At 36.9% G+C, this 16,178-nt stretch overlaps 1 protein-coding gene across 1 annotated transcript in view; it reads left to right on the forward strand.

Annotated features, from left to right (window-relative positions):
- Positions 1-1,982: 1,982 nt before the first annotated feature.
- The window catches only part of LOC126416973 (skin secretory protein xP2-like), a 162,166-nt gene continuing 147,970 nt past the window's right edge, over positions 1,983-16,178 (forward strand). The window contains exon 1 of the mRNA XM_050084855.1: positions 1,983-2,408. Coding sequence (XP_049940812.1) covers positions 1,983-2,408 — 426 coding nt within the window. The remainder of the gene's footprint in view (positions 2,409-16,178) is intronic.

Here is a 16,178-nt window from a genome sequence, read left to right on the forward strand (position 1 = left end):
AACTTGGGATTTGGAGGCTTGTCTGCTCTGTTAAGTATGATACTCGTAGACGGTGATCTGTGACTTCTCTTCTGAAAGAGCACAATGCTGGTGCACGCACAAGTGTTTCGAAGCACATCGTTTATCATACAGTGTTGAACATGGAGCTCCAGAGCAGACCATCCGTACGTGTTCACATGTTGACCCAGCGACGTCGTCAGCTATGATTTCAGTGGGCAAAAGACTATCGAAATTATACAGCCGATCAGCGGAAAGGTGTTGTCTCTCGGGTGAATCACATTTTTGCTGCATTAGATCGATGGTCGTCTCTAGAAACGCCGACATTGAGGTGAACGATGGCTCGAAACCTGCAGCGCGCCTCGGTCGCAGGCTGGTGGGAGCATTATTACGCTATGGGAGACATTCTCCTGCGCTTCCATAGGATCTGCGGTAGTAATCGAAGACACGCTGACAGTTGTGAACCACCTATATCCCTTCATGCTTCTAGTGAGCCAGGACCTTGCTATAGTAGTTTGAGAAGCATTATAGTGATCTCACATTGAATTCTCGGTGACCAAATTCACCTGATGTAAATCCTGCGGAACCCATCTGGGCTGCTATCGAGCGCGTAATAGCATACGAAAATCAGCGGCCCGTTATTTGCGCGAATTACATGACCTGTGCCAAGACATGTAATGCCACATACCTCTACAAACCTGTTACCAAACTGTCGGAACACTGATCCCCATAATCAGTAATATATTTCGTTTCAAAGATGGACAAACAAGCTATGAAGCAAGCAGTCGTAATGTTTTGGCTCATCAGTGTACACCGGTGCACAAAGCTTAAGGGCGAAAGTAACCTTGACATGATGTATCGCTGCCAAGTAACATACTTCAATGAAACTTGAATTGTACATAGACAGAACTGCTACACTTTAATACAGGAGGTAACTGAAAGAAATACGCAGTCAGACGAAAAGAATTGACACCTTTGTTCAACGAGAACAATTACACTTCAGCCACAACGATTCATGATGGTTGCTTGGACATGAAAAAAGCCAGTACAGGATTCTCCATAGGGTGCGCGTTAACCAAGATCGGAACTGCACACTACATAACCTGCTCCGTTGCTGGGCACAAGATTGTTGGGGATTCTTGTGTTAGGGCATACCATTCCTCTAGCAGCGCAGTTGGCGGCTGCTGTATGGTCGATGGTGCATGTCGATATGCTGCAACAGATCTCTCCAACGCATTTCACATGTGCTCGATGGGATTAAAATCGAAGGAAAGGATGGGCTAGTACATTCGCCGAATATCCTCAAGATCCGACACCTGAGCTGTTCGATTCGATTGTGCACTGACTATCCTTAGAAAACAAGCCAGGAGCGAATCTACCACTGAAAAGATGCATATGAGGAGAGAGTAGAGAAACACAATGACATTGACCAGTGAGTGTGCCATGTTCAAAGATTTGTAGGTCAGAACACCCATGCAGCATCATGTTTCCCCACATCATAAAACCTGAATCTCCAAAACGATCATTTTGGACAGCATTTCTGTGTGCATTAAGTACCCTCATATTGTGACAATTGGGAACGTGCATACTTGTCATCCAAACACTCTTTAGTTAAGCAGTCTGTGAATCCCTAAATCATCTACAAATTTAATCACGTGTTAGCCCTGCTACACTCTATACTCATAACAAGTAAAGTTTTGTTATTTGCCATCAATCTTTGCATTACAACAGCAGTACACTATTACAATTAATTTTTGGTGATTTCATTAAAAAATTATTGGCATGTATTGATACATGTGAAACATTTAAATGAACTGAGTTTGCATTTACATTATATATAATTTCTTTTTGTTTTTCTTAACTAATATTCGTATCTCGTTTCATCTAACATAATACTAAGATTAAGTTGTAAATGGGCAAAGCCAGGAATTCAATTAATAACTGAGATCAACTAGGATGAGTGTTATTCTTGTTTGAACAGAACTATGGCAGACGAGGAAGGAGCAGCACCAGAAGCGCCCCCACAGGGCGAAGCTGCACCATCTCCCAGCAAAATGGCACCACCACCATCTGCTAGCCAGGCTGCGGTACCGCCATCTGCTAGCAAAGCAGCTGTGCCACCCTCTGCTAGCCAAGCGGCAGTACCACCGTCTGCTAGTAAAGCTGTGGTACAACCATCTGCTAGTCAGGCAGTAGCACCATCTCCAAGCAAAGCGGAAGCAGAAACAGGACGGAAACCTAGTAGAGTAGAGGCTGCACCAACACCTAGCAAAGCAGAAGCTGCACCGACTCCCAGCAAAGTAGAAGCTGCGCCGACTCCCAGCAAAGTAGAAGCTGCGCCGACTCCCAGCAAAGTAGAGGCTGCACCGACTCCCAGCAAAGCAGAGGCAGCTGTTAAACCCAGCAAAGTGGTGAGTTACTTCTATACCTACCAGCAATAACACCTGCCACCATCATATCCAGGCATTCTGAAGAAAACTACTAGTTTATGTTTAGCAGCTGTTACCCATAGCTTTACTTGCATATAAATAGTTTTGCTGGGATATGTGATGCTAATTAAGTTACAGTATTTGTAATAACATCAGCTGTCCTCACATGTCTGCCTGTTCAGGTAAGCACAGCTCATGACAGGACCCATAATCTCCCCCTTCCCAAGCTGTCCCAGTGCATGATGTGTTGGTATGTACAGCACCACTGCCGAGTGGTGCAGCAGAGGGGTATCGGTAGGGGTGTGCACGTATGCATTCTGCTATTGGAGTAACTATGCATTATACAGTGTGTACATTATACAACAGATAGTGTCCAAGTATGGATTAATCATGATGAAGATAGTAAAAGCTTTGTATTCATTATTTTGAATGGTATCACATAACATGCATCAACCAGTGAAATCATCTTCACAAATGAAAAAGATCGAAAGTTAATGAGCCAAGAGCTTCATCAAAGAGTAAATATTTTCCCCTAATTCATGTAAAATTGTTCAAATCAGTAAGTGTCTTGTACAGTAGCTTTCTCAAGTAGCCTATGTCCTTCTTCATAGTTCAAGCTATCTCCATCGATATCAGTTCAGCATGTTAGTCTTGAAAACGTAAGAAACAGAGTTACCATCACATTTATAATATTAGTTTGAATTTATTTATTTTTATTAGATTGTGTTTTTACACATGCACTGCTCCCTAAATATAAGGACAGCATGTGTTACATAGTTATTATTATTATTGCTACAATTCACAGCACATTAAAAAAATTACTCCTTTTATAAGTAGCTAATCCAAAACTGTATTTCACTACTTCACTATTTAAAAATAAGAAAAAAGAATCAATGAAAATAAACTGATCTAGAGGAGGAAGGAAGATGAGAAGAAGAGTGTTAAGTGAGAAAATCAAGGTATTGACTATGTACAAACAAATGTTAAGAGTAATTGGTAGAGGTAATGGCAAACAAAGCAAAGGAAATTAGTGAGACACTGCAAGGAGTAGGTGGTGAATCTTCATGATTTTGTTTTTGTTTTAACTGCATGTAATAAAGGCAATCCACCAATTTTCATCCACAACGCCAAATCTATCGCACTGCAGCACCCTAGGCACTCACTTTCAAACTCAGAAAACATGGCCTCTTTCATTCTGATACTGGTCTTCATGTTTTTGCCACGAAAGTTATCGTCCATAGCATATGACCGTGATCCACCTCTTTGTCCAACACTGCAGTCCCTGTTTTCCCCAGAGGGCACATCAATCTGAAACCATTTGTTCTCACAACTAGTATGTGTTCATGAAAAATCGTCCCAACAATTTCCCATGTGGCAGCAAACCCATGACACTACTAGATGTGTTTGTTGATATCTAGAAAGGGCATTGTTGTTTGGTCTATTTGTCACACTAAATCCAACTTAATCATCACAGTAGTCCCCAACAGCATCATCATCACAACTGTCCCCACTTTACTTTACTTATTTTGTTTTATATGTAACCAATATCAACACTATAAATGCTTTTCAATGATTTTGGCAGAAGCGCTAGAAACACAGATTTTTGTAACACGTAGTGAGTACTCTTAGTTGAGCTTGGTCACTCTAGTACACTGGAATGAAAGAAAACGCTATCCTGTGATGTGATGTCGTTTTTATGAACGTTGGGCTTTAAAAACACTTCAAAGTGCATTCAGGCTTGTAACTCGTTATGGCAGAGTACTACAAACTTTATCCTCAGAGTTGTAGAATCTTCTGTTGGAAAATAAAGCAAATCCTTTAGGGCATGGAGGAAGAAGGCGATAAAGTAGTCATCAGTAGGTCATGAGAAGTCAATAGTGCAAAAACCAGATGTAAAGTTACAGAAACGACAAGAAGTCACTGCAATCTGCATGACCTATACTACAACTATCTATTGTATGGGTAATTGAGAAGTTGTAAGTTCTACAAACTCAAACAGTAGCAAATACATATTTTTTGCCCAAAACGAACAAAATACACAGTCAAGATCTCTAATACTTACGATCCACACTGGAATTGTAAATCATCATCGCTAAATGCCTCAAGTGTTTGGTATCTCTCATTATAATCCACCGCTGACGTTTCTGACCACTAAAGTTAAAGTGTACCAGAGGACACCTCCAGAAAATATATATAATACGCATACTGTAATGAGATATGTAGTATGTCCCATCCTGTATTGCACAAGGATTCACTGAAGAGCTGTTTCATTCAGGTATTTTACTTTCCAAACACCCACAACATCTATGAAACAAAAATATTGTGTAGTCAATGTGGTACATCACGCATTTATTATCTGATGTGGACAGATACAGCATTGTATTCACATATTGCACTTCAAAAATCGTGTTTCATCCTTTGTATTGAGGTGAAGTTGCATCTCTTAGAGATTATAACGCTTTACAGGCTTTCACTTCAACATTTCCAGTTATTTCTAACTTTTTGAAAACTTTAGATGCTAAAGTCAAAGATTTATCACGTTTTACTTCAATAAAAGGTACAGTATTACTTTTAAGAAATTTAACGTAGTTTTAATTAGTTTTGATATTTTTCTGCGCACTACATCTTTAGCATCTGAAATATTACACAAGAAATTCAGTGCATCATTACTTATTGACAAATTCTTCTGCTCTATTACTTTCTTCTGTATAAATTGATCAGTTTCTCACAAGGTTAGATAACTGACTAAGGGTCTCTAAATTGCCTTAGTTTGAGATAAATGGCAAGCATAGGGCTACCGATTTGGAAATAGCTGAAACAACTTATGGAAAAAGTTTACATGAAATTTACAGTACAGATGCAAAATTAATGTAGCCAATAGGTAAGTTAAAAATGTGAATAAGTATGTGTTACAGATGTTAAATAATAAATCTGTCTACATAGATGTAAGGGATTGAAGGATAAGAGGAACAGGATGTCTGTGTCTGAAACTAAATTGCGACAGAATAATAACTAATTTTTGTTTCATTATTTTATTCCTACAAGCTTCTTACCTATGGATTCGACCATGCACATGTGTGCCACATATTTTGTTTGCACAGTCTCCTCTTCCCCACTCAATCTGTCTTTTTCCTCCTCCATTGCCATAGGTCCATCTCCTCCCCCCTCTTTCTGCCCATATCCTCTTTCCCTCTCTCTATCCATTTTCCTCTTCCCTCTTTCTGTCCATTTCCTCTATCTTTCTCTCTGTCCATTTCTTCTTCCCTTCTCTCTTCCTATCTCCTCCTCCCTATCTCTCTGTCCACCTCCTTTTCCCCATATCATTTCCCATCTCATGCTTCCCCCTCTCTTTGTTCATCTCCTCATCTCTGTTCATCTCCTTTCATAAACCCCCATTGCAATGAGAGCTAGGTGAAGCTTATCCCCACAGTACTTCAGATGAGACAGTGTTGTGTATAATAAGTCTGGTTGAAATCAATCTAAGGAATTAGGATGCCATTAGAACACACACACACACACACACACACACACACATATATATATATATATATATATATATATATATATATATATATATATATCCTAAATATTTGTTCAGGGTTATTCAGGATTTTATATTTTAGAGTTTTAAGATTCATCACACATTTCTAATTATTAAATAGGTACAATATCACATTTTTTTAAATTTTTTAGCTCTTTTCTACTATTCTTTGAAAACAATATGTGAAATATTCACACATTTGTAGTTTCTAATTCTTCTTTTATGCTTTCATGCAGGGCAATTTCATCTCAGTTAACACATGGCAAGGGTGAATATCTCACATCATTATTTCAAAGTTTTTCTAACGCAAATAAATGTTGAATTACCACAAGACACCTCCCAAAACCTAAAATATTTTGACTTTCTGATGATTTGTTGAAACATCATAGACCTCTCTACATGAGGGAATTTATGTAAATGTCCTAACAAATGGGAACATCAAAGAAATTGTAATAAAAAACTACTATTGGTAGAAATCTGGAATTATTTTTACCAAAAACCTCATTTACAATATTATCACACATGGTTTATGCACTTCTGAGCTTTTATTCATCTTTAATTTAGAATAATAAACTACGAAAATTTGTCACTTTTAGCGAAATTCAAAATTAGATTTTGAAATTATGAATTGTCACAGGATGTTAAATGTCTTGAGAAATGATAAAGAAGAAAGACTGATAACGGTCAGCTGTGGCAAAATGCCTGAAATTCTTAAACTATCAAAATATTTCTACATAAAAATGAGTGAATCTGAAAATTTTTGATTCTGTATAAATTATTTTCTCTATAATCATCACTCCGAATATTCTAAAATTTGCATGATATATTTGTTGGTCATTGAAGTTGTGGAAAGTGCAATCAGAGTGGGCAGTATTGTGCAGAGCAAAATTTCGGAAATTCGTATGTTAGACATAGCTACTTTCAAGGTCAAAATTTTCTGAACACTTTAAAATTTAAATTAATTGCTGATGTTGAGTAAATGTAATGCAAAACTGGTATGTCTTAGTCAGAACCATTATTTCATAGCATTGTAAGTCTTAGTTTTCTTCAAACATTTTATTAAAAAATTAGGTACAGAAAATAGCTTCGTCTATACATTTTTCTGTTTCTGATATTAATCACAAAGTTTTATTGTATTTTATCATGATTTTATGTTCTTTATAACATTCCATGAATTAAAATTGCCTACACTGTAACAATCAACACTGCACTGCTGAGAAAAGATCATCTGTCTTTTTTTTTCATCTGCTCCTAATTGGAAATGTATAACCAAGCTGAATTTGCAGATGGACAAGATGATCGAACAGTAGTAGTACTTGGAAAATGGGAACTGCACATTGATCTGTTAATGATGGCCATTTGAAAGAATTTGACAGATCATGTGGTGTCATAAAGGAAACAGCTAATCTTGCAGCTCATGAGAGATGCTAATTATTTGTCCCACCAGCTGCTGATCGTCATACACATAATAAATGAAGCTGCTGAGAACAGAGTCTTCTAAAGTATACTGAGCTCTCTGTGTTTCACACACAGTATTAGCCTGCATTTCATGATGAACTGTTCTTACAATGTATATGCCACTCTGGGATGCAAGCCAGTAGTGACTTTACTGAATTCCTTCCACTGGCTTCATAACAGACCACTCTTGTCCCTTTTTTAAGCGGAATTCACCTAATGTACTTTCATTCAAAAGTATGATTTTCATGGTTTGTAGTAATTTTGTTATGGTCTGTACAAATCCAGTAGCATCTCTTATAGTGTCAATGGCTTCATGCTGGAGATTAAATCTTCTTGCAAGATGTTTACAGAGATCTCATACCCTATCACATGCAGTTTATCCATGACCTGTTGCTGAAAATATCAATTTTGTCTTAATCCCTCACAGTGTTTCCCAACCTCATAAAGCTGAAAGCGATTTTTAAAATGAGGTCCACCACCATCAGCCACATACATATTTGAGAACTGTAAGGCCTCTAGGTACTATGTCATCAGTTATTGTGATGACATCATACCATGCATGTGCACTGTTGTGAATAAGATCATCACTAACAATAGCAAAACAATGTGATGTTACAAAGGAGTGAGCAACACATGTGAACATTGACACTTGCAATTTGTGCCAGTGGTAAATTTTAACTTAGTTCTGCATAGCAACAGACCAGTTCTGAGCAAAGACGAAATGAAGAACTAATGTGTCAGTATTCTGGAATGTGGCTGATTTTACTTTTGATAAAGCTTATCTCTTAATCCTGCTGATACAGTGATGAGCTACTCCTTTCATAATCCAAAGCCTAAACTCTGTAACAAACTTCCCTAGCTCCACTGTTTTCTTCACTAACTCTCCTCTATCCCACAATGCATAGGTTACATCACTGTCAGTATCCTGAAGGTGTAGAGGTCATCTCTTCAGCACCAGGGCACAATGAAAACTCCTCCAAACAGCATTTATCTTGTGGCTCTTGATGTACACAAAAGAATTAGGCAGATCTCTGCGTACTTTTTTCCTGTAACACTACTGGTGGTGAAACAAATAAGTTACAAATTAGTGCAGTAAATGCATATACATGGCATTTTACTCATTTTGGTTATAAGGTGTAGAATTTTATGAGACTAGTTTTTAAATCTGGTCTCTCCTTCTTCATTAGGTGATATGCTTCTCTTATTGATCTAGCCACACATCTTTTAGCCTTTTTGACTTTTTCACCATTTTCGCTATAAGCTACATGGACATTTTACATTATAAATTCAATGATGCAAAATATGCAGGGTGTAGAAAAATTTCTAATACTTTACACAGAAAAATACTGCCCACTTTGATTGCAGTAACTACTAACACATTAACCAAACAGCATATTGTGAAATTTTCATAAATTTTGTGATGAATGGTTTCGAGCAAATACCTCATAACAAATTATAAAATACGATTTTTTAAGTTTTTAGTAATAAGTATTAACAGAATACAGTTAGCTGGAGAGTAGAAGATATTATTTATAATTGTATTAGTTGATCTGGTAATATAACAAGTAAGTTATTATTTTGTGACATTCCAAATTTAAAAAAACTTAAACAGTAAAATAAAATTTTTGTATTCTTGTCTTAAATTTGTAAGTTAAAAGAAAGTGCATTAGTGTATGTATTTGAACATTTAAAGAGGGAACTTTGAAGCTAAACATCTGATGCGTCTCTAGCACTTTTGGTTTGTTAGTTATATGTTTTTACTTCTCTACTATTTTAAGAGTTATTTACAAAATTTACATTTTTCAAAGGACTACACCATTTACAAAAACCAATATAAAATGAAAATACCTTCTTTCTTGACACATATGATCTAAACATCTAACATATATTTTTCCAGAGGAATTCATAATTATAAGTCGACAAGTGGTGTATGATTTGAGATGAAATTGCCCTCAACTAGATGTTTTGAACATTTTTGAAAATAAGTAACTTTACTAATTTTTATATGTGTTTTGATGTTTTTGTTTTTAATGAATTTTTCGTTCAGGTTTTGAAATTTTTATTATGAATATTTTTTAATTTTTCATAAAGTACTCATTATTTAGTGTTATGTTAGGATGCAAGAATGTGCAAAGTAAACTTTTAGCCCTGTTTTATATTTATTCTATTGTAATATGCAGCATTCATGTGTGCAGCGTGTTTCAGCAAAAACAGTAAATGCTTTAGAAGGTGATAGTTGAGGAAAACTTTCCAGACAACATTTAATCTGTTTTTATTGGTTATAGAGATTCAGCCACTTATACATATAAGTTTTCAAATTGCATGTGGGTATTCCAGTTGCTATGAAGGTGGTTGCCAACTACATTTTTTTGTTTTGAATTTCTGTATGTGAAGCCACCCATGACTGAATGTTTCAGCTGTGACTCAGAAATCCTTGCCAATCCATCTGTAATTGTGTTCATGTTCTGTAATGAAAAGGCTGTTGCTGCTACTTGTAGAGAAGTTGGTAGATGATTTCACAACTGCAGGGTAGCCAACTGAAGAGTTTTTCTCATGTTCTCGCTAAACTGTGTGAGATTGGTGTAATGCCCAACAGTCATATCTCATGTTAAAATGCCAATGAGCAATGTGGATCAAATAGAAGACCTTATTCAGTAGGTAGAACATAGTCCTCCTCTAAGTACATGAAGGATTTCTATATGTGTTAGTGTTTCATTTACAAGAATATGAGGGAAGTTACATTCACACAGTCACTATTCTTATTGTATGCAGCTGATTCAACACCTTTGAGAAGAAGGTGAAGCTAGATGGCTTGTTGCAAATAGCTGACTGATTCTGTTAATACTGTTTACTTAAGATTCACTTCACTTGTGACAGTATCAATAACAACCATAAGTGACATCAGTGGTCTGATTAAATCCCATATGCTTCTGTGGAGACACATTTTTAAGAACGATTCTCTGTAAATATGTGATTTAGTTTGATATGCAATACGTTCATCAGATCTGTTGTGTTACCACATTGTTTCAAAGGGCATCATTGTCTAACCTTTTTGAAAACTACATTCCATCAGTTGGTCAAGCTTACTCTAACTTCAAGCCCCTGTGTATTCTTCCAGCATGATGGGACCCTTGCATCTTCTAGGTGTCAGGTGACATATTTGCTGGAAGACAAATCAGCAGAAATAGTCACTTTTCTTGGCCACCATGGTCTGTGGACATTATACATTTAGATTTTTGCCTTTTGACGGTGGTTGAAAGGTGAAATGTACGAAGGAAAAGTAGATGAAAATGACAAACTGATAGTTTGGTTATGAACAGCGATGTCCACATAAAAGAACACTAAGACGACCTTATAAGAGCTACACATGGTGTTCTCGAGATATTTAAAAAGTGCACAGAATTCAGAGATGGAATTTATGAAAATCAGCTTTGAATTTAACCATTTGTCTTTGCTTAGCACCTTCGGAGAGTATCAGCCTGGGTTACATTCCAATAGCTGTATCTCTGTAACGAATAAAAATAGGAAAATTGCTATACTGAGTGTTTTATTCGAATTCACGTGCTGAGGCCTAATGCACACCATCATCCATTTTGAGACTGATTTATGTATGCATGCTCCTGACATCTGTTGATCTTATGATGAACTGGACTTATCTGTACCTGTAACCTTGCACTGAACATAAGAACCTACACAAAAAATTGACTCACTAATTTCTCAGATATTCATTTCCATGAGGTCCCAAAGCATAATTTTGTTACTCAGTGCTGCTTAATTGTTATCTATAGTTAACAACATAATTTAGTATCTACATTATGTATGTAGTAGTAATACTTTGTAACTGGAGATGTATATGTACTTTTATATGAACCTGAACTCCACAGATGTGCTAGATGAAAATCATAATAGTGAGAACCATGAAGTGCTGAAATAGTTTTATATGAACCTGAGCTCCACGGATGTGCTTAATGAGAATCATAGTAGCAAGAGCCATGAAGTGCTGAAATAGGTCATATCGTGTATGTGGTAATTTTAGTACCTCTTTTTATGTTGTGACTCTCGTTTTACATTAATGACAAGCTTTACAAGTGACAAGACACTATTGTCACCAGCCTGTATACAGAAATTTTCTGAATAAAATTTAATAATAAGTATAATCTTAAATATTAGTTAATATTAAACAAAGTGGTTACATTACTTTTTATAGGAAGTGTAGGATATTGAGATTTCATTAAAAATATTCAGACGCATATGACTGCTGTTTTGACTAAAAATTTGATCTTCAGAAATAATTTTTTTACTCAGGACTTCATTTCTGTGCTTAAACTACTTACTGTTCCTCCTAAAACACTGTATATATTCATCAGAATACTGAGTCAACATCTTCATTCAAATATATTTTAGCACATACTGTGTTGAAATTGAGTTTAAACATTGGTTAAAATCAGTTTATCCAAAAAAAATATTTATAAATTGGATAATTATTTTGCATATTTCTACTTATGTATGACAGTATTTTGTATATATTAAATCATTTATCCTTTGACATTTAGTTTCATTCATCTTGCTCTTACAAGTAATCCAGGAGGTATGTTCACAGTAGCAGCTGACATTGTTAAAGTTTTTAATTTGGTAGCATTTAAAAAATCTGAATGATTAATGACCAGCTGTTACCTGCATTATGAAGGACAGAAGGAAAAAGACTTTTGTTTATAATTATGCAAAGGAAAAGGGAAAAATTTTATTCTCTATATATCACAATTATTTTGTATTATAACAAATTAATAGAACAGCTCAGTAAATTATAAGAAAATTATCATTTTACATCTGCATCTAGAGGTATACTCCACAAGTAATCTTAAAGTGTTTGACAGGGGGTTCTCTGAGCACCACTTCCCTTCACCTTTTCCAGCATCAGTTGTGGGTGGTCTCTGGTAAGAACAGTTGTTGGACAGTCTATGCATGAACTCCAGTATCTATGAATTATCTAAACTTCCCGCAAGATATTAGTGGGAACAAGCAGTACAATGGGTGACTCTCCTGAGAATGTAACCTCTGCATATTTTAACAGCAAACCACACAATGATGCACAAAGCCTCTGTTGTAAGGTCTGTGACTTGAGTTGCGTGAGCATCATCGTGATCTTTCTTGGCTACTAAATGAACTTTTGACAAAACATGCTGCTCTTCTTTGGATCTTCTCTATTCCCTCCATATGCATATCCTAAGACCTATAATGGGTACGACTGCTTCCAGTGACTGTTCTGTAATATTGTGTAATTACACAATAATGGTTCTTTCTGTCTGTTCATGAACAGTATGTTACGTTTGTTACTGTTGGGGATCAACAGCCAATCCCTGCATCAGGTGCCGATCCTCTACGGATATTCCTGCATTTTACTACAATGTTCTGTCGTTGGAACTTCTGTGTACACAACAGAGTCATCCACGAACTTCATGGAGCTTCTAACGTTATCCACTACGAGATTTATACGGGGTGAGCCACTAACTATTGCCAACTAGAATAACTGACAGTATGATAGGAGCTGAAACGTTTCTGGGACAAAACTTGCATGAGACAATGGGGGCCATAATATGACGTTGGTTTTTTGTTGTTAGGTGGGGTCGTGTCAGCGATATGAAGGTCAACTTTTTTTTTTAATTGGAGACGAATCCAATGATGTATAACAGTAAGGTCTTTGAAGGTCAACCATTTACAGAAGGTGTTCATTGTGATGACCACTGGTATCAATGCAGTGCTGCAATCTTCTTATCATGGACAAAGTGGTATTCCTTATTACATTGGCACTTATCAAAACAATTGCTCTGACAATTCTCTCTTCCATATATTCAAGTGTAGTTCGAACATCTTTATAAACAATGTTTTTAACGAATTCCCACAAGAAAAAATCCAGAGGTGTCAAGTCTGGCGAACGAGCGGGCCCCACGACACATCTCCTCCGTGTCCAATCCAATTATTTGGGAGTTGTCTCTGCAACTCATTTCTAGGCATCAGCGAAAAATATGCCGGACACCCATTGTCTTGATACCACATTCTGTTCCTTACTCCTAAAGGTATTTCTTCCAATAACAGACCTAATGTTTCTTGCAGGAATGTAGTGTACTTCCTACCATTAAGGTTTCCTTCAATGAAATAGGGACCTATAATTCTGTCCTTCAGAATCCCACACCATACATTCACCGACCATGGTTCTGGTGTGCATCTTGCCACAGCCAACATGGATTTTCAGTTGCCCAATAATGGGTGGTATGAAAATTAACATTTCCATGGTTTGTGAATGTAGCCTCTTCAGTAAATAAAATCAAATTAATAAATGTGTCATCCCACTGAAACTGAAGTTGAGCCCATCGGCTCAATTCAATCCGTACCAGTCAATTCTTGGTAGAGACTTATGTGCAAACTATTGCACACCACTTAAAAAAAAAGTTGTCCTTCATATCTCTGACGCGACCCCACCTAACAACAAAAAACCAACATCATATTATGGCCCCCGTTGTTCCCTGCAATATCTGTCCCACAAACTCTTCAGCTACTGTCATACTTTCGGAGTTCTTCTAGGCGGCAATAGTTAGTGACTCACCCTGTGTATGTAATGTAAGGTAATGTAATATACAACAGTTTTTCTTGGTATATCTGAAGTAACATTTAAGTCTGAAGATTTCCTTCCATTACCCATATTATAATCAAAAATTGCTAAGTTTAAAATAGATATGAGATTACAGTAACAAAAAGTGTTTATTATTGCTATTATTACTTTTGTTAATCCAACCATAATCAGAAGATTCTATGTCTTACTTGCTATGGCCTCACCAGATGCTGGGCATCAAATGTCAAATCTGCAGTTCTGATACTAGTACCACTCCTCCGATTTTAGAAAATGCAAGCAGGCAGTAGAATTTATACGATAATTAGTATGGTTAAGGACATGGGCTTGTAGTTACTTAATGAAATATCCACTCAGACAGTGCAACAAACTCTGTGGCACTACCACAGTGAGCATGGCGACCACTGTTGAAGGAGAAACGCCTACCAGCGCATGTCACAGTTAGATAGTAGGAGGATTGTGCCTTCTTAAGGTTATGTTTTATCATTCCACAATATTTCTGCTCACAGTGGTCGGGATCCTACGACTGTCATGCAGAAATGGAATCGATGGATTCAGCAAGGGCATATTCAGCATCTTGTAGGATATCACCAGCCCCATTCAAGTCACGCTTCGGAGACAGACATGTTATTCACTCAACTGCACTGAGTCGTACATTCATGACACATATCCTAAGTCAGACAAGTATCTACACAGACAGTGCAACGACATCTGGAGCATCACGGGCTGTCAGTTCTAAGACCCAGTTCCGCATGTGGCATCACAATGGAAGCTACAGTGAGACTGAACTTTTCCAGTTTTCATACATCACTGTCAAGTGGACCCTGCAATTGACCTGATGGTAAACAATGCAATCACCTCTGGTTCACGTACTTGGTAACTTGGACATGTAGCACTACATTTCTGATGTGTTAAGGACTATCCTCGATGTTTCTGTTACCTTATCATTCACCAAGATAACGCAGTGCCACCCATCCTTTCTTCATCTACACTGATAGACAGTGTGCCCAGTTGTTGCTTTGTCACAACGTTCTCCAGATTTCTCTCTCACTGAAAACAGCCAGTTGCCAGCCACTATGACTGATAAACTCCATCATAGAGGGAGCAGCATGGAATGATGTAACTCTAAATGTCAGCCAAACTCAGTTTGACTTGATGAACAGCCTCATTAGAGCCATTACAGCTGTCAGAGGTAGCAGGACTGTGCATTCAACTTCACATCCTGTATACCTTCAAAGCACATACAGATCTACTCACGTAGTCTGCCTGTTGTTGAGGTTTTCTATTTGAAAACTGGTTTGCTGAAACTCTCCATGCTAGTCTATCCTGTGCAAGCATGTGCACCACTGCATAACCACTGCACTACACATGCATTTGTATCTAATTATTGTAATCAAGCCTTGGTCTCTCTCTACAGTGTTTATCCCCCTGCATTTCCTTCCATTACCAAATTGACAATTCCTTGACACTTCAAGGTGTGTTCTATCAACTGTTCCATCTTTTAGTCAAGTTGTGATATAAATTTCTTTTCACCCCAGACCACTTCTGTTCCTTCATATTTCTATTATATCAAACTGTCTAATTTTCAGCATTCCTCTGTAGCACCACATTGCAAAAGCTTGTATTCTCTTTTTGTCTAAACTGCGTACTATACAAGATTCACTACCTCACAAGGCTGCATTCTAGACAAATACTTAAACTGATAGTAGATCCCAAAAAATTGCTCTTTCAAGGACATGATAATTTTTGTATAACCAGTTATGCTGCTATGAGTTATTACTTTGTTTTATATGAACTATATTACTATTACAGCTATACAGGCATCATAAAATTATGTTTTCAAGTCCTGACTTCCATGAAAGCTCGTTGTTGCTGTTGCTACTTATTTGTTTACTTATTACAATCTTTCGTTGTCACTTTAGTAATAATCAGTTGTGTGTTACAGTATGTTCTGACACTTCATTAATAATGTTCAGTGTAAACTTAATTTCAACTTTTTAAAAATTTAAAACTAATGGTTCATCAGGATTTAGGCCAGGAATAAGAATCTTTTCAACAACAGACATCGCAGGTTTTCCCTTGCTTGTCCTTTGGTACAGCCAACCAAATCGCAGGTTAACATGACATT

The sequence above is a fragment of the Schistocerca serialis genome, chromosome 8 (assembly GCF_023864345.2).
Source record: "Schistocerca serialis cubense isolate TAMUIC-IGC-003099 chromosome 8, iqSchSeri2.2, whole genome shotgun sequence".
Lineage (NCBI taxonomy): Eukaryota > Metazoa > Arthropoda > Insecta > Orthoptera > Acrididae > Schistocerca > Schistocerca serialis.